This window comes from Desmodus rotundus, chromosome 3 (assembly GCF_022682495.2).
Source record: "Desmodus rotundus isolate HL8 chromosome 3, HLdesRot8A.1, whole genome shotgun sequence".
In the NCBI taxonomy this organism is placed as follows: Eukaryota; Metazoa; Chordata; class Mammalia; order Chiroptera; family Phyllostomidae; genus Desmodus; species Desmodus rotundus.
In genome coordinates, this window is record NC_071389.1 from 4,818,202 (window position 1) to 4,836,934 (window position 18,733).

Consider the following 18,733-nt stretch of genomic DNA (forward strand, 5'->3'; position numbering starts at 1 on the left):
TGAGAGTGATCATGTTTGCTTTATTGAGTACACAGAGGTAACTTCGTTGTCCTCTAACCATATAACTCAGGGTCAGTCATCTCTGACTTGGTTAAAGTCTCCATAGGGAGTTCCCCAACTTCCTAGACATCCTTACTTGTGACATCACGCTTGCCAAGGGTGGTCATCCTGGAGCTGGATCTCACCAGAGAATGAGTTCTGCTCTGAACACACGCTCGTAGCCCCCGGAAGACCCACGGGATTGGAGAAGAGTTTGTTTCTCTGGCCACATTTGATTCCTTCTATCTGACCACCACAGTAATGATTTTTGTTACAAGAGCTGGTACTACAGGAGCCACACGATGGCTAACCCGGCCATGGGGGAGGGCCAGCTGCTCCCTGAGACTCGGGGCTGGTGGTGGGTCAGGCCGGGGAGAGACAGCCTGGCTTTGAGAGCTGCACAGAAGCCCTTCGGGCAGTCCCAGTGGGGCCTGCGTTCCACACTGGACTTGTCCTGGTTCTGGGTATTTATAGACAGCTATTAGTCAGCAAAAAGCCCCAAGAAGGGAGTTCTGCACAGACCCACTTAACAGGCTCCTCCTCTTGAGTTACTCCTCCAAAGTGGAGGGTGGAAGGTCCTTTAGTTCCTCCTTTTCTGGGTGCACCTCTGACACCTTATTCTTCTTGGCGAAAATCTGGTTGATCTCCATGAACGTCTTAGCCTTGGTCTCAGGGATAACCAGGAATGTGTAGATGGTGGTGAGGAGACATATCCCAGCGAAGATGATGAAGCTGTAGGCTCCGAGGCCCCCCTGTGGGGAGGTGAGCCAGGCTCACTTTCTTGAAAAGGTTTTCCCTTTACTGCTTGAGGATTTTGTGATCCAGGGCCCCCAGGGTCACACTTACTTGAATGAAGGGGAAGAGCAAGCCCACGGTGAAGTTGGAGAGCCAGTGGACACTGCCTCCCACCATGAAGGCAGACGGCCGGGAGGACTGCAGGAAGATCTCGGTGATGAGCAGCGCAGGGATGGGGCCTTGGGGAAAGAGGGACAGCTGTACTCCCTGGAGGCAGAGCAAGCCCACCAAGGGTGCTGGAGCCCCTGCTGTGTGCAGGAGCCCGGGCAGGAGCAGTGTGTCTCCAGGACTCCCGGTCCTGTGCAGAAGCAGCACGAGAAGGCCAAAGGCAAGAGTTCAGCATAGTAAGTGACATCCTATTATGTCCCTAAAAGGGGCCTGTGACCACCTATAAGGCTCTCACAGCCAATCCAGGACAGCATGCTTCAGCCCACACAGACAGCTTGATCATTCTCGCCCTGGTCAGGCTCTGCTCAGGCCCCGCTGCAGCAGCAAGACGGGCCTTCCCTGAGCCCCACCAAGGAGCTCAAGCCAGGAGTGTCTATGGCTGATGGTGCAGGGGGTGCGGGTGGGGCAACGGAAGCATAGAACCAGCCTGGGGTACGTACTGGGCCCAAGGGCATGTCCTATGACGTAGACGATGACACAGGTGATGCTGAGGTAAGGCATCCAGGATACTGTGTCCTGTGGGGGAGAAACAGAGCTCGATCACACCTGGTGAAGCAGAGATGGCTTGGGACGGGGAAAGCCTGGAATCTGACCTCCCAGGGGGCCAGCTCTCTGCCTGGCTCCTCCTTCAACAGGCAGTGCCACCTGGTGCCACTGGAAGATCAGTGGGAAGTGGGCTCCTGGGGGTGGGGGTGGGGACTGCTCATGGTCCACCTGGGCCCCACCCCCCTCACCTGCAGAACCAAAGCAACCGTCAGCACGCAGCAGGCGGTGAAGCAGGTGGAAAAGCCCAGGAGGAGCAGGAATCTCCTTCCCAAAAGCTCCACCACAACCACCTGGAAGGGAAGAGGCCCCCGAAAGGCAGGGAGATTCAGGAGCTCCAAGCCCTACCAGACCCACCCCTGCCCAGAGCCACCTTTGCTGGAAGCTCCTGGCCCATCTGGCACCCCCAGGACTCCCCTTCTGAGGAGCAGCTGTGAGGGGAGCCCAGGTGTTGTGATCCCCAAATGGCCAGTGGGCCCCAGCACTGCGCAGTCCAGGGGCCCCATCTCCTCCTGCCATGTTATGGCCCTGGCACTGGGAGTGGCTTCCAAGAAATGGAGAGCTGCCCCACACAGGGCAGGAGAGGCTGCCCCCCAACAAGAGGGGCTGTCATCTGAGGAGGGCCCGGAGGCTGCACAGGAAGGGACAAGGGGCGTGTCGCTGCCTCAGACCCGGGCTGCTTCCTCAGCTAGGACCCCCAGTCTGGAGATGCCCTCTGCTGACGGACAGCTGATGGGCCTCGGCCCCCGGGGCACTCACGGCGCACATGGTCATCACCACGTTGACAGACCCCGTGCCCGCCGTCACATACTGGATGTCACTGTCGTTCACCCCCGAGCTCCGGTAGATCTCGTCTGCGTAGTAGTAGATCTGGAAGGCAAGCCCAGAGGCTGGTGGGGTTGGCCCGGCCCCGGCCTGGACGCTGCCCGCTGCCCCTGGCCCCCAGCTGCCCCCCTACCGCATTCACTCCCGACAGCTGCTGGCCAGCCATGAGGATGATGATGGAGATGACCTGCCACCGCAGGGACCTCAACTTGAACAGCTTTATCACGGAGATGAAGCCCTCGGCCTTCTCGGCCTCGTCCTCCTGTTGGATCTCCTCCATCTCGGCGTCCACCTCGTCCCACCCGCGCAGCCTCTGTAGCGCTAAGGGAGGAGGCCAGGGGGGGCCTGAGGCTGGGCCGCCACTTCCCCGGAGCAGAGATGCGGCGCTGCTGGCCCTTTCCCTCCTCCCACCGGACAGCCTCACCTTTCCTGGCAGCTGGCTGGTCTTTCTTCCGAACCAGCAGGTACCTGGGGCTCTCGGGGAAGAAGGGCAGCAGCAGGAGCTCCATGACAGCTGGGATCCCGGTCACGGCGAGGAGGATGGGCCAGCCTTCGAGGAAGCCAGCGTCTCCCGTGAGGGCGGCTGCGATGCCGCCTGTCACAGAGCCCCCCACCCAGCCCTGATCAGGGCTGCTGCCCAGGCCCTGAGGGGGCAGGGTCTTGGTCTTTCTCATTCCCCACACCCCCAGCCCCTAGGATGGTGCCTAACGCAAACACTTACAGAATGGACAGCGACACAGAGCCAGTGCCCACCTACCAGGTGGACAAATGAAAAACTGACACTACCAAGTGCTGGTGAGAAAGTGGGCAAATGGGAAGTCTCCACACTCTCGTTGTGTGGACACATGGCATCTTCAGAGGACAGTCTGGCAGGAGCTGGTGGTGCTGGACACCCTCCCCGCTCTGACCCAGCGGTCCTGCTCAGGCACGTGCCTGGGCCACCAGGCCGCCCGGACTAGAATGGTCAGAGCAGCCCTGATTACAGAGTAAAACCCAGAACAGTGCAGGTGCCGGGGATGGAAGAGCTGCGTAAACGGCGGCGTGTTCACAACGAGAATTCTACACTGCAGTGGAAACAAGCAAGACGCCAAGGAGCCTGTCTCGCAAACGCGGTGGTGGGCGCCATCAGCTACTCAGAGGGTCCCGCTGGGGCAAGTCCAGAAATGGGAGATGAACTCTGTCTTTGCAAAAGGGGGTGAAACCACAGGGCAAAGCAAGGAGGAGACGGCCATTAACATGGGCACAGCAGTGCCTTTTAGGGCGGGAAGGCCGTGACCAAGGGGCCACCACGGGCTTCCGGGGACTGGCGCGGTCCTAGCTCTGGACCTGGGTGGTGGTCACGCAGGCGCAGGGTTTCTGTCCGACTAAATGCCCATGTACGTTTTGTGCGTTCTTCCTTCTGTAGGCTTCATCTCACGGAGCCAACATTTCTGGGAGCGAGTAGTTCCTTCTAGGAGCTGTTCATGCCCCGACGCACCCCCCGGCCCCCCGGGCTTGCCGTTGGGGATGACCACGGACATCTCTCTGCTGGGTACTCATCAGTCAGCTCTTCACATGTGACCCCACTTCTCCATCCCAGCGATGTCTCGAGGCAGGTACCAGGACCAACCCCATTTTGCACGTGCAAACGCTGAGGCCCAGAGGGTGTAGGTCCCTTGCCCAAGAGCAGTTATTTGGGAGCAAAACTGAGATTTGAGCCCAGACATGTTGAACCCTGGGCCCTCTAAACCACGGGTTGTACGGACTTTCAGCCAAACTTAGGTGATGGCCGCCTGACAACCAGGGATTTACCATTGTCTCTTATTAAACAGATTCCAGCTACTGATGTGGAAGTGAAATAAATGAAGAACACCCACGTTTGGACATCATCTATTTCAAGTCATGTTTCAACCTCTGAACCTCCCCCCATCCCATGACCCCATCACTCTTGACCAAGAAAATGAGTGCCATGCCGGGTCAAGTTCAACGGCTGCCCTGCACAGGCAGGACCGTCCCTTCCTGACCTCAGCTCTGAACCCCGGGCCTTGCTCATCCTGCTTCACCACCTTCACAGCCCACAGCAAGAGCGCACTTACCTCCCACTGGGGCCACCGCCCCCACTCACCCCTACACTGAAACTCTTCTCAGAGGCCTTGACCTATCAGATCCAGACACCATATTTTAGTCCTGATCCCCTGACTCTGCACTGCGACTGCAGCTCCCTTTCTGACTCTATCCTCTTTGGGCCTGCCTCCCGCCCTCCCTGCCTCCCGCCCTCCCTGCCTCCCTCTCTCCCTGCCTCGCTCTCTCCCTGCCTCCCTCCCTCCCTGCCTCCCTCCCTCCCTGCCTCGCTCTCTCCCTGCCTCCCGCCCTCCCTGCCTCCCTCCCTCCCCGCCATCCTCTCTCCCTGCCTCCCGCCCTCCCTTGTTCTTTGAGCACCTATTCTGTGCCAGGGACCGTGCCGGGGAGTCCAAGGCGAACAAGGCCAGGCCCTGCCCTCCGTGACCCTGGTCATGGATGGGGGACAACAAGCAGCCCACCACAACATTTACAGTGCCAGGAACACACAAAGAGCTCTCACACGTTCATACCCCCTGCCCCTGCCGGGAGCCCAGTCCTGCTCCCCGCAGGGGCAGGTCCTTCTGAGGCCCCTCCAGCACAGCACTTTGCAGACGCCAGGGTGGTCGCTCTGGGCCCTGTGGCTTGTTCCCCTGCCATCGACAGGAGATCAGAACCTAGCACCTTCACCCTGGTCCCCGCTTCCTCCGAAGGGGGCTGAAAGGTAGGAAAGAGCGGTGGTTAAACCTGGCCTGGACCTGAGCCAGGTGTCTGAATGAGACCTTGAACATGTTACCCAATCTCTCTATGCCTCAGGTTGCACATCTGTAAAATGGGTACAACACCAGTGTGTGCTTCCCGGGTTGCTCAGGGGATTAATGGACTGATACAGAACATCTTGTGCCTGGCCCCCAAACAGCACTTTATACACGCTGACTGGTGTTATTAATGCTGATTTCCCTTTCAGAGGTTCCAGCCCAAGGACAAAGAATGGGGAGGTCACGCAAACATAATGACAGTTTTGAGTTACTGTGTACCTACTATGTGCCAGGCTCCGGGCTCTTAGGAAGGGGTGTGTGGCCCCAGAGGCAAGGTCTGGGTGGCCCTGTGACTCCCTGCCTGGCCCACAGGGCTGGGTCGTGTGGAAGGGGATCACATGCAGCCCCCTGGCAGTGGCACTGCTGAGAGGTGGCGCCTGGAGGCCGTCAGCACAGAGTCCGGCTCGTTGCCACCGTAGCCCTGGCCTGCGTATGGACAGCCACCACGAGGCCAAGAGAAAGTCGGACAACGGCACTTCCTGCTCACTCAGAGCCACCTCACCGGTGTCCTAAGAGGGACCAAAAAAGGTCAGCCAATCCATCCCCACTAACGTGTGGGGGTGGGGCAGTGTGGGGGCCCGGAAGGACAGTCAGCTGATTCCAGGGGAAAGCCTGGCTCTCAGGAGTGTCCAGCTGGGCAGAGGGAGGGCTGGGGGCCCGGAGGTGAGCTGAGCCTACCTTCCTCAGTTGCGAGGAGATTCCGAAGGCCAAAGATCTGGGCCACAAGGATGCCGATGGTGATGAAGAGCTGGGGGACCACCCCCAAAGCCCCTCTCAGGTTCTTGGGGGCCAGCTCCCCTAAGTACATGGGGACAACGTTGGAAGACAGACCTGGGAGGAAGGCGAAATAATAACATGGTCAGGAAACATGAGTCCGGCAGGGACAGGCCAGGCCTTCAAACAGACTTACTCTTACTCAGCGAGCACATCTGTTGGGATGAATCTTTCTCAAAATTAAACGGCCAAAGTAAGCAAACACCTCCTTTAATTTTTGGTCCTTTAAACTTTGAGGAAAGAGAATACAGTCCAACCAAAAAACGTCATAGACAGGTTCCTTTGTCTCCTGACTGGTGTCACCTGGGGACACCTGGCTTCAGGCCTGCCCCGCACACTGGCGGGTCCGAGAGAAGAAATGCTGGGTGTGGTCCAGACACTCCCCGCTCTCTTGCTCCTTGGGGGGATCCGACAATGAAAGGTCAAGGTCCCCTGCCCAGCAGCTTCACCTTCTGAGATAGGATATCACACAATAAACTGATGCATGGACACTGAAGCTGTATTTACCCTAAGCATTAAAACCTCTGTTGTGGACTAACTAACTGCTGGCTGGGATGTATGCAACGCCCGGGATACTTCGGAATCCCCAGGATTTACATGGCCACGTTTTCCCCACCTTACTGGCATCGGATGCCTTTAAGAACAGGCGGAATTAATTTTACAGGCTCTGAAGTTTTGGCACGTATATCCCATTTAATTCGCTCAGAGCCCAGCAAAAGGCTGGGAATCTCAGAGGAAGGTCAGGTGGGTCGTTACTAGCCCAGGCGAAGCTCAGGAAGAGGCAGGGTCTGAGAGCCAGGCTCCAGCCAGAGGGAGGGCGGGAGGAGAGAGAGTGGGTGGGAGTGGAGGGTAGAGCTGCTGGCAATGGAAGGAATTTGGTAACACCAAGGAGGGACTCGCAGCCCAGGTGGTCAGGCTTTGCAATTCCGCCTAAGGATGTCTCTGCTTAGTGTCTGAAAAGGGACATCACCGTCCATCAGTACTGATCCCTACCGATTTTCAGAGCAAAGAGGTGCCATCTCTAGAACGGCTCTTAGTTGTCTTGGGAGGAGGGCGCCTGCAGGCCCCATCCCCAAAAGGCTGGGGAGGGCTCTCCGGTCACCGCCCAGGCCCTGGTGACCACATCCTAATGCTAGGGCCTTCCAACCATGATGAAGACGGGCAATGAAGAGTGAGCCATCCGGCAACTTGTGAAGAGGTGGGACCCCCTACCTGTTGGTGGAAAACAATCTCTATTTTGTCTTAAAAATGACTCCACGGGGTGACCCCCACCCACCTGTGCTGGGGAACTGGGGTCAGAGAAAGTGGCCTTTGTAGTTCCCATTCCCCCAGGGAAAGCACCCTGAGTTGCCAAGGAGCAGCTGGCTGCTGGGAGCCCTGGAAGTCCACGTGGCATTTCTCTCTCACCCCCTTGGCCAGAGTGACGGTTTGTTTCCTTTGTCCGGTGAGTAAGGAGCTTGGTTTTACACTGCCCTGACTTTCTCCGGAGGTGTGGGACAGGATTCGCCACAGACAATTGATTCATCTGCTGTGTTCTCCAAGCAGGTCTGAGGACCCAGGGAGCTCCTGACACCTCCCCGGGGGTCTACAAGATCAAAACTACTTTCAGGACAGTCCTGAGATGCTCGTTGCAACCCCATTCTCTCATCGGCGCGAAAGTTCTCCTGAGCGCGGTGTTTTGGGGGCGACGTGCCACGCGGTATCGGGACCGGCAGAACCCAGGAGTAGGTTTGAGACCTGGCTGTCCTTTGTGAAGCCAGACATTAAAGAGTTTTGCAAAACGGTAAAGCAACACCCACGTTTCTCACAATTTATTTTTGCTTTAGAAAATAGTTATTTTCATAAAGACATGTAATGGGCTTATTATTACTATTTAAAAATTTATTAATATCTTAATTCTAAGGAGGGTGGGGAGAGAGAGAGAGAAACACTGATTTGCTGTTCCACTGATTTATGCATTCATTGGTTGCTTCTGGTGTGTGCCCTGGCTGGGGATTCAACCCACAACCCTGGCTTATTAGGATGATACTCGAACCAACTGAGCTACAGGGCCAGGGCTTATTATTGCTATTTTTAAATGAATTAATATATTTCTTTGTTGCAATTCCCAATGTGGTGAATATTGATCGATAGAACCCACATGAGCAAAAGCTCTTGGGAGCCCTTAAAAATTTTAACAGCATAAAGGGGTCCTGAGGCCCAACAGGTTGAGAGCCGCCGCCGTAAAGTAACGCAAACTTAAGAACCAAGGCTAGGACTTTTAGCCGTGATCGATTACCCACCAGAGCTGAATGCTCCTCTGGGAGACCCGACTCTGCACTACTGGATGGTCAATGGGAAGGTGACTGCCCTGGGCCCTGCTGACAACTTCAGGAATCTTCGATTTCACATAAAGTGGAGCCCCGGCAGGAAAGAGTGAAGGGCAGGGGCAGGGCCAGGTGCCCTCGAGGCTCAGGCCAGGATAGCAGGGGCCTGTCCTGCTGCCCTCTGGGAAAGCCAGTCACAAGTGAAGTTTGCCAGGAGGCCGTAGTTCTGGCCCTGAGATGACCTCTTCTCGCTTCAGGTGTCTTCTTTTCCTCTGCTTCTCCCAGCCCCTCAGGTCCTCGTCACTTCCCCAACACCAGCCTCCCGCCCGTCTCCTCTATGGTCCGTTCCCTCAGCTCACGAGTCAGCTCACATCCAATCAGATAAGCCGTGTGTCCCTATCCCCACGTTTGGAAGGAGAAACTGAGCTATTGGGCAGTGTCAGAGCCGTGTGGAGCAGACAGGTGAGGTGCATGGCGGGGAGCATTCCAGAGCACACACTGTCGGGTGCCCCCCGGCAGGTGCACAGCCCCAGGAGCGACACCCCCTAACTCTACACCCAGGCACCTCGCTCACCTTGAGTGGCCTGGCAAATCCTGCCCACAAAAGAACGTGAACTTGAGGAAAGGCCACAGAAGGGCTTTCCCCAGCTCTCTTCAGTCTGAAGCAACTGTCCAGTTTTTCCTAACGGCCCGAGGATGAAGAACAGCCTGGGGCAGCCCAGCTCTCTGTGCAAGGTTTGCCAACCAGCTCCAGGGTCCGCCAGGGGAGAGGCCTCAGGCAGGTCCTCGCCCTGCTCAGCAGGTGGCTGTGGAGGAATAAGCGGAGCCCTGAGCAGCCCTCAGCAAACTTTAAATGCCCCTGTGAAAGTTGAGTGGTTGCTATCATTAACTCCTTCCCGTTAGAGGGACCCGCCCGTTAGGTGGTTTCTCAAGCTTTCTGGACCGTGACCCACAGTAAACCTGCAGAAATACGTTTCACATTGCAACTCGCGTATCACACTGCGCACAGATAAGTACCCGAAACCGAAGTGCCCAAAGACAGTCCTTCCTTTAGTGCATGTGACTCAGTGGACTCTATTTTTAAAAAGAAAATGCTGCTCACTAAATAGCTGCCATCACCCACCATCTGGTCCCGACCTGCTGTTCGGGAAGCACAGAGATAAAGGGCTGGACTGGAAGGACACCCTCGCCCCTGCGCGACCCTGACCCTGAGATTCTGTACTGCAGTCTTTCAGAGAGCAGCTTTCTTCACAGGACACATGGCAGGAAGACGTGCCTGCTGTCCGTACCAGAGACGGGCGCAGGGGCTCAAGCGTCACTCCAGACGGCAGCTGAGGGACAGCTGGAGCGTCTGTGCCTCAGAGACCCCACCCAGCCTGGTTTGGACCTCAGCGCCGCCCTCCCCCCGCCCACACCTGCAACTGCTCTCCACCCCAGCACGTGGCGCGGCGCAGCGGCGCTCACCTGCACATATGCCCACCAAAAATCTGGACACGATTATCATCTCAAAAGACTTGGCAACTTCGCTGCACCCCATTAAGATGGCGGGCACGATGGAGAAGACGTTGTTCAGCAGCAAGGTCCCTTTCCTGCAGGACAAAACGTCAGCCAGCTTGGTCTGAGGATCCACACGACCCCGTAACAAACGCTCACCCAGTGTTCCCTCGGTGACGGTAGCATGCAGGGCCCGGGACACAGTTCAAGTTTGCTGCAGTCTCAGGCTAACAGGATTTTGGTGTGATCTGCAAACCCGAACTGGGAGAGAACGTTGGGAGAAAGTGTGGGCCGACCTCACGTACCAACATAGAGGCGGAAGTCCTCCGTGAAACGGCAGCAGATTGAGTTCTACAGAACATACAAAACCCTTGCAGTGTTAAAACACCACACTAAAGACTATACTGGGGAAAAACATAAGATTATCAACTGAAGCTACAAAAGAAGTCAATAAAATTTGATGTCCATTTAAAAAAAAATCTTAAAAACTATTAATAGAACTTATGGAAGCTGATAAAGGTGACAACTCCTAAAAACCTGCCATAACGCCAAAGCAATGCCAAATGGAATCTGGTTTTCAGGGGTTTTGATAAACTGATTTAAAAATTAACACAGAAGTGCGAAAAGAACATAAATAACTAAGATAAATGTAAAACAGTAGACTTTTCACATGGAAAAAATTAGCTTTTTCTCATCTCCCACCACATACAAGGTAAAATTCCAGCTCTATCTGGGAAAAGCAAAATTGTTAAATTATTTCCTAAATCAGAGACTACTATGCTTTTGACTCCAGGAAGGAAAGGCCGTCTGATGACACAAAAAGCAAACGCTCAAAATCAGAGTTAAAATTGACCACTGGAACAATACAAAGTTTACATTAAAAAGATACCACTATACGTATGACTGAAAAACAAGCAGAAGGCTGAGGAGATGTTTGCCACCAACACACAGCACGGTGGTGGCTCGCACTGCTCCGAGGCGGAATTTCCTCCTGGCTGTGTGATCTCTTTGGTGCCTAGGTGCTTCCTTTTAGTGTCTTTGAAAAGGGGGCGGGGCTTTTGTAAGGAGGAGGGGAATGAATCACCCTACAAGCACTCAGAAGAGAGCCTGGCACAGAGGAACCCAGCAACAAAGGTTAGTTGTTGCTGTTGCTGAAGTTGTGTTCTGTTGTTGTTAATTTTACCGAAACCAAAACCAAGTTCTCTCCTCTTTTTTAGTCTTTGGAAGAGTCAAACACCAGACGAGGTGGGCCAGAGGCCAGTCCCAAGGCAGGTCACAGCAGGGTGTTCTTGAACTCTGCCTCCTAAACCAACATAGACTAACTTCTTGGTTCTTTCACCTGGAGACTTAAGTCATATGCAAAACTTGGTCCAGGTTAAGTTCCTGTGAAAGTTCAAAACCGGCTGGGATTACCAGGCACCTCCCTGTGACACCCTGGGTCCCAGGGGGACTCTCACTGTGAGCGTGGTGAATGTCAAGGGCAGAGCTTATATCTGTGCCCCTAATTCTAGAAGCATTGGACATTCTCTACTTGATTTCAGAAAAGGTCCTTAAGTCATCCCACGCCCCCGTGTCAATTCCGCGGGTGTCAGAGACCAGGCTTGTTATAAACAGCATTCAAGAGCCCCTGTCCTTGCCCTGACCAGTGTGGCTCCATGGGTTGGGCACCATCCCGCAAAGCAAAAGGTCGCTGGTTCGATTTCCTGTCAGGGCACTTGCCTGGGTTAGGGGCCAGGTCCCTGGTTGGGGGCGTGCAAGAGGCAACCAATTGGTATTTCTCACGTTGATGATTCTCTCTTTCTCCCGTCATTCCCCTCTCTCTTAAATAAATATAAAATCTTTAAAAAAATAGAGCTCCTCCCTTCAACCTGTCTGAGACTAGGAACACATGACCTCTGGTTTGGGGTCTAAGCCCCCAAGGTCTTCCTGCGAGGTCGGTATCGGGGGCTGGCCACAGTCAGGCCTGCAGGACCCTTTCCCCTGAGTGAAGGACTTGCGGTTTGGCCCACAAGTGGAGCTGACAGTTTCTTGTTCAACTGTCTGCTTGGGAATGTGATGAATGCAATTTAACTGTTCCTGGTTTTCTTAACGATTTGGAAGTGCCAGATCTTCCAAGCACTCCGCTTTTTCTGCGTCCACCCGAGGGCCTGGGACCTGCCACCTATACTTCTAGCCCAAAGGCCTAGCGTAGGTCCCCAAACCCTTGGTCAATGTCTGGCCTTAAGGCTGCATTAGAAAACAGTTCATCTTGGCGATATCGCCTAGTGTTACAATAAGGATTTCCGCTTCCGGCCTATGTTTTAAACTCTGATGGGGTCTAGACGGGGTCTAGAATTTGCGGAGTCGAAAATTCACTTTCTCTTACCTGCCAAGTTTGTTCACCAAGGGGCCGACCATGAGGGATCCGATGAAGCCTCCAAAGGGGAACATGGACACAGAAATGGACCACAGAAAGGTCAAGGAAAAGTCGCTCAGGTACTCACTGCTTCTATCATAGTAGGTCTCGTTATAAAATTCTTTCATGAACTGGAGAACAGAGCAAAACAGAACACCAAAACAACATGGCCTGGTTTCGAGGAAAGAGCAGCGTGCGCCGTGGGGCCCACAGTGGGGCAGCTGGGCGCACAGATACCCGCGTCAAGTCCAAGAAAGGTCTTGGCGGCGATTAGCGGGGGCGCCCTGGGGCGGGCCTTGAGGCCTCTGGTAGGCAACCTGCCAGGACGTTTTGAACACCAGAAAGGACTGACTCCCCTCTTCCCATCTGTGGGGGGACCCCTGCCCCCTGGGCTCCTCCATACATTGCAAGATTGTAACAGCTCTCTGTGTGTCCAGCCAGGACCTGGTTCATCCCCGTGGCCCTGTGCCTGCCACTCCCCTGGGGCCTGTGCTGTGTCTTGTGGGTGTTCCCCTGTCCCTTTGCTAGAGGACCCATCATGTGCCCTCCCCATGCGCTGTCCCACCCTGGTGGCCACCCCCTGGGGCCCTGCCCACTCCAAACCCACCTCCCTGTTTCGTGAGGACCAAGCCTCACTCACCGCATCAACTTACCTCGGCAGGGGAGTTAATCGAGGCCACATTGTACCCGTACTGGAAGGACGACCCAAAGGCAGAGATCAGCGTGGCCAGGGCAAGCACGAGCGTCAGCCTCTGCGTGGGGAGAGGCCGAGGCGCAGTCAGGAGGCAGAGGGCCCCCATTCACGGCACCGTCTCGTGGAAGACGGTGTGGAACCTGAAGACCTTAGTCCCTCATGGGCTCCCTGTCTCACAAGCTGCCTCTACCCCCCGGGGTGAGGACAGGCTTTCTCAAAGGCAGCACTGGGGTGGGTAATTCTGTCACAGAGGCTGGGGGGCTGTCCTGTAAGCATTGTAGGAATACCCCTCCCCTACCTGCGACAACCCATATGTCTCCAGACATTGCTAAATGTCCCCCACCCCCCAGTGCTGAGAACTGATGGGTCAGAAAGACACAGGGGAACCTACTCTAACACCCCGTCTAGTGTCTGGATCGTTCCTGCTGGGGTTGCTTGCCAACTGCAGCGAACGCTCTCAAGCACCCCCTGAGACACAGACTCCCTCAAAATCAAAGAGGGAAAGTGCAGACCATTCGAATTATTTTGGGTCACTGATTAATTTCCTTAGCCTGGGACTCACGCTGTAACAGGCAGCAGGGACAGTGAGAAACTGTAAGTATAGACTTCTGGGGACCCTTAACCGCACACATTCTGTGATAACACCCCCCCCGCCCTGCGCTTTGACACATGAGGAAAATGAACTCTCATTTAAGACAATCCCTCGTGACTAGCGGGAGAAAAATAAAAGTGGAAAAATCTTCACTCTTAGAATCTATAGGTCTCATTTTGAATTTGCCCACTGCTATCTTCTACCTTAATTTCTATGATCTTCAGTTTCCTCCTCTTTAAAATGGGGGGTCCTGGTTGGTGTGGCTCAGTGGACTGAGTGCCAGCCTGAGAACCAAAAGGTCCCAAGTCTGATTCCTAGTCAGGGCACGTGCCTGGGTTCTGGGCCAAGTCCCCGGTTGGGGGCGTGCAAGAGGCAACCAATCGATGACATGCAACCAACCCATGTATCTCTTGCACACTGATGTTTCTCTCCCTCCTTTTCCCTCTCTCTAAACATAAATAAATAAATTAAATATTGAAGATGGGGGTGATCACCCTCCTCCCAGAGTTATTGCAAGGACGAATTATAAAGGCCTCCAGCTGTAGAGAAAACCCGCTGACTGGGCTGCGCCTGGACCCGAGGGTCAGAATCCACCATTCCAGCACTTTCGTTCATGTACACCCTGCCGCGGGGGCATGTGCCCCGCTGGGGGCAGGCTAGGGCGTTCCCGTCTTCCCGTGGGCAGTGTCCTGTCTAAGCCAAAGAGGACCTCTGGAGAGGAGTGAGGAGCAGGACAGGCAGAGGAACGGGTCATTCCTGCCTTGTCGTGATGCCCTGAGAAGACAGAGGAGTTCATCAGCCTCGGCGGGGCTGGAGCAGACCTGCGGGAGGGAGCCTGGTTCTCTGCCACCAGATGACTCACAGTTGGTTAACCCGGCAGGAAGTTCTGGTGAGGAAGAAGGAGCGGTGGGCTCTGGTGCCCAGTCCTCAGCCCTCACCGCCTTCTGGGACCAGCGTGGGGAGAGGGTGAAGGAGTGGGGTGGCCAGTGACAGTGCCCAGGAGGGCAGGCTGGGTCCAGGGTGGTAACCATACCGCTCTGTATTTTCTGAAGGCAGGAGTCACGTCCACACCCTCACACACACTCACACACACCCCACCAGGTGTAGGGCAGGTGTTCTCCCTCGCAAGGGTGGCTGAAATCACTAAGGCAGAGAACAGTAAGTGTTGGCAAAGGTGTGGAGTAAATCGGAACCCTCAGACATTTCAGCTAAGAAAGTAAGATGAGGCAGCCACTTTGGAAAAGTCTGGCAGTTCCTTCCAAAATTAAACATAGTGTCAACACATGACTGAGCAATTCCACTCCTAGGCAACCACCCAGAAGAAATGAAAACACATGCACACACATTTGAACATGCATGTCATAGCAGCATTGTTCATAGGAGCCCGAAGCAGGAATAACCCACATGTCTAGGAACTGACGACTGGAAAAACAAGCACGGCCTAGCCGTCCCAGGGAACATTGTTTGGCCGTGAAAAGGAACAAAGCGCTGACTTGCGCTACAAAGCGGACGAACCTTGGAAACACGGTCAGTGAAAGAGGCTGGTCCCTAGACGGCCGAGCTATGGTCTGATTCCATCTGTGCGAACTGCTTGGGATGGGCGGACCAGACACAGAGGGCAGACCAGTGGTTGCCTATGCCTGGGGGAGAAGAGGCGGGGGTGGGGGAGGTAGGAAGCGACTAAAAGTGAGGACAGATTTTTGAGGGGTGATAAAGTGTTGTAAACTTGATGGTGGCGGCGGTTGTGCCGTTCTGTGAATATACACTGAATCGCGTACTTGAATCAATGGATTGGACGTTCTACTCTCAGTAAAGGTACTGTGTAAAACAAGGCATGTAAAAGAAAGCCAGGGTTAAGCTTTCTTTTTTCATTTCTCTTTTTTCTTTCCCTTCCTATGCTTTTCGGATTTGGGAGACACCAGGAGCCACATTCCTCATGCCCACGGTAAAGCGGTTCTCTGTCTTCTCAACGCTGAGGGCACCGAGGCCCTAGGGAAGCAGTCATCCTCAGGACTGGCCCCTGGCAGGGTGCAGGTCGGGCCCCTGGGAGGAAGCCCTGTCTACAGGGCCTCCCTCGGAATCCGTCTCGATGCTCCGTTCCCACCATCAGAGAGACAGTCTCAGCACACAACTTCTTGCCAGGAATCTCCAGGCAGAACGCAAATACCCACCCCTTGAAAGAGTGAATTTTAGCTACACTTTGTCACTCTATCACACTGTGGGACCCCAAGTTTTACAAACAGACATTGAGGTCTAAGTGGAGAGCGGGGAGAGGAGAGAGAAAGACATCACATCTCAGGGCTGGAGGTGCCCTGTCTTGTCCCTGCGGCCCGGGGCGGGGGCGGGCTGCAGCCCGAGAACAGGGGATATGACCCAGCTCTCCTGCTGCTGCCTGGGTGGCCTTGGGCCAGTTACCCAACTTCTCTGTGTTGTGGTTCCTTCACTTGGAAAATGGGACAACGACACTACCTTCCTCACAGGATTGATGTGAAGAAGAAATGAGTTCATGCCCTGGCTGGTGTGGCTCAGTTGGTTGGAGCATCATCCAGTAAACCAAAAGGTCTCGGATTCAATTCCCAGTCAGGGCACCTGCCTAGGTTGCGGGTTCGATCCCCGGTTGGGGCACATATGAGAGGCAAACGATTGATGTTTCCTCTCTCACCCCTGTTTCTCTGCCCCCCCCACCCCGCTCTCTCTTCTCCTCTCTCTCTAAAATCAATAAGCATGTCTTCAGGTGAGGATTACAAAAAAAAAGAATAAATGAATTCCTATACAGGGGTGGACAAAAGTAGGTTTACAGTTGTTCATATGGAGAAAGACAAGCAGGTTATGATCATTACAACTGATTTATTAAATCAAAAGGATGGCACAGTGGCGCCGTGCCCTTAGGCACAATCTTGTAAGTGCTCAGATTGCCGGTGTTCCTTGTTTACACACACTTGTGGTCCACTCGCCATACTCAACACACTTTGGCACAGAGTTCTTGATTGTCACCAATGAACCCACGGCTGCCACCCCTGTGTGTAAAACGCTGAGAGCCGCACCGGTCTGGGGTCAGTTACCCATGGGTTTGCAGTGAGGACGCAGAGGCAAAGGTACTTGCTCTACGACACTGAACTAGCTGGTGGCAGGGAAACACCACGAAAAAACATGCGCTTTCATTTCCAAAGCATTTTGACATTTTTATTCCAATCCATGTTATTTTTTCCTTTAAGCCAAGAGTCTCTTTTTTGGAAGAAAGGCCTTAATGTGTACCGGACAGATTCTTTTCTCTTTACCTATGAGGAACCCACAGGCCACTGAGGCCCGGGTCACACAGTCCCCAGGGGGCAGAGAGCCGGGCCCTGCCCCTGCTGGAGCAGCCCCTGGTAGCCCAGTCCTGCTCCCTGCAGCCTTCGCCAGTCGATCCCCTTCTCCTCTGCTCCCAAATCTATTCCCAGCTTCGCTTAGTGATTTGCAGACTCTTACAATCAGTCACCAGTGGGATAGTTTTGTTTTGATGTCTCCCAGGAAGCCAAGGGACAGGTGTGCCCCCAGGACACCCCAAGGGGAAGCCTGCATTGGGCTGGGCGCTGGAGGCTCCCTTCTCTGGAGAATCCAGGGGGCGGGTAGCTGTGATTGGCCCCTACCTTTTGCATGTGCCCATTTTAATCATTTCTTTTAAAAACGGACTGCTCATTTTCAGGTACCACCACGTGGGGGCGTTTCTGCTTTTCTGCAGTCACCTGGGGGCACAGCTTGGGGGGGGCGTGCGGTGGGCATTGCTGTTTGAAGAAGGGGCACAGACCAGATCAGGACCTCCCAAGACCGAACCCCCACCAAGCCCCTAAATCCATGTAACCTCCTAGTCCCTTTTCTATGAAACAGAGGGGCTAACGCGGGACTTGACTAACACTGCCTCAGTAGCTGTGAAAGTCAAAGGCGATGATCCCGGCGAAGCGCTCAGTCCCCTGAAGCAGTGAAGAGCGCCCCTGGCGGCCAGGGAGGGGAGGCCAGGGAGGCAGCCGAAGCCGGACAGCACACAGGCCAGCCCCACAGCAACGAGTTATCTGGCCCAAAAGTCGACAGTGCCCCTTCCGAAGGATGCTCAAAAAGTAAGACCACTTACAGGGGATTCACCACCCGGCACGTAATTTACATGCATTATCTCATTTAATTGTTCCAGCAGCCCTACGAGATGGCATGGTTATTATACCCCTTTTATAGATGAGAAAACTGAGGCACAGAGCAGTTAAATACCTCGCCCAAGTTCCCACATTTGGAACAGGATGGAGCAGGGATGAATTCCAGGTACCTCTACCTCCCAAACCTGCTCTTAATCTGTGAGCTACAGAACATGTTCCGAATGTGCCTATGGCAAGGGTCTCCCACCCATGCCTGAATAAATAATGATTTGCAGAGATATGTACCTCTCCTCCCATACATATAAGTGGATGCTGTTGTGATGAATAAAATACAAATTGCTGAGAAGTGTTAATGAATTCATATTATCTTTCTGTCTTTATGCATTTTCCTCAATCAAGGGACTGCAAAGGTATATCAGCAGGTCCAGAAATATCTTTTGTCTCTAAAAAAGAGTGAATCTTATCATCTAGAAGGTAGGCAATCTCTGCTATGGATTTGAATTACATTCAAATCTCGCAGCATCGTTTCTGAGTCTAAATTCTTGCTGGCTGAGCTATGTTACTCGCCGAAAAGGTTAATTTAAAAAGTCTTAAGCCAAAGTCAAAACAAAGGGGGAAAAAACCCCACCTCACAAGCGATGTCTAAGGCTTCTGCTGCTGGTTTTGGAACCCCCACACCTCAAGTTCTTTCGGCGAAGGAAGTGGGGACTAATGACCCCCTTGAGTCCCTTCAATTTGATTATGGGCACTGGTAAGGGCTGTTCCGGCAGAACGACCCCCAAAGAAGCTCTAAATCCAAATGTGTCTAAGTGTCTCCTTTCTCTAGTCCCTGTCACAGTCCAGTCCAGCTGCTGGGCGAACCGTGAGGGGCAGGCCACCCGAAACGGGAGCTGCTCCACGCCCCTCCCCGGGACCCCACTTACCCCTTCCTTCTTGATCTCAAGCGGCTGCTCCATCCTTGCTCTGGAAAGATGCGCTGCCTACTTCCTCTCAGCCAAAACCACAAACGCACTGAATGGAGACAGAAGACATCCTGCCTGCACTTTGGCCCTGCCGAGTGCTGGCCAACAGCATTTTTATAGCCAGTCTAGGGCGGAATAACCCTTTCAGGCACCCGGAGGTCTGTCAT

The 18,733-nt window shown here is 54.2% G+C and overlaps 1 protein-coding gene across 1 annotated transcript; it reads right to left on the bottom strand.

Moving 5' to 3' along the window:
* Nucleotides 1–18,733, bottom strand: LOC112299546 (solute carrier family 2, facilitated glucose transporter member 5-like). The gene is made up of 12 exons (XM_024554821.3): nucleotides 18,528–18,733; nucleotides 12,848–12,946; nucleotides 12,165–12,325; nucleotides 9,770–9,894; nucleotides 5,904–6,056; nucleotides 2,795–2,920; nucleotides 2,504–2,691; nucleotides 2,305–2,415; nucleotides 1,737–1,838; nucleotides 1,443–1,518; nucleotides 886–1,013; nucleotides 1–791 (listed from the first exon to the last, which is right to left on the bottom strand). The coding sequence occupies exons 1-12, from the start codon at nucleotides 18,558–18,560 to the stop codon at nucleotides 588–590; spliced, it is 1,506 nt and encodes a 501-aa protein (XP_024410589.2). The 5' UTR covers nucleotides 18,561–18,733; the 3' UTR covers nucleotides 1–587.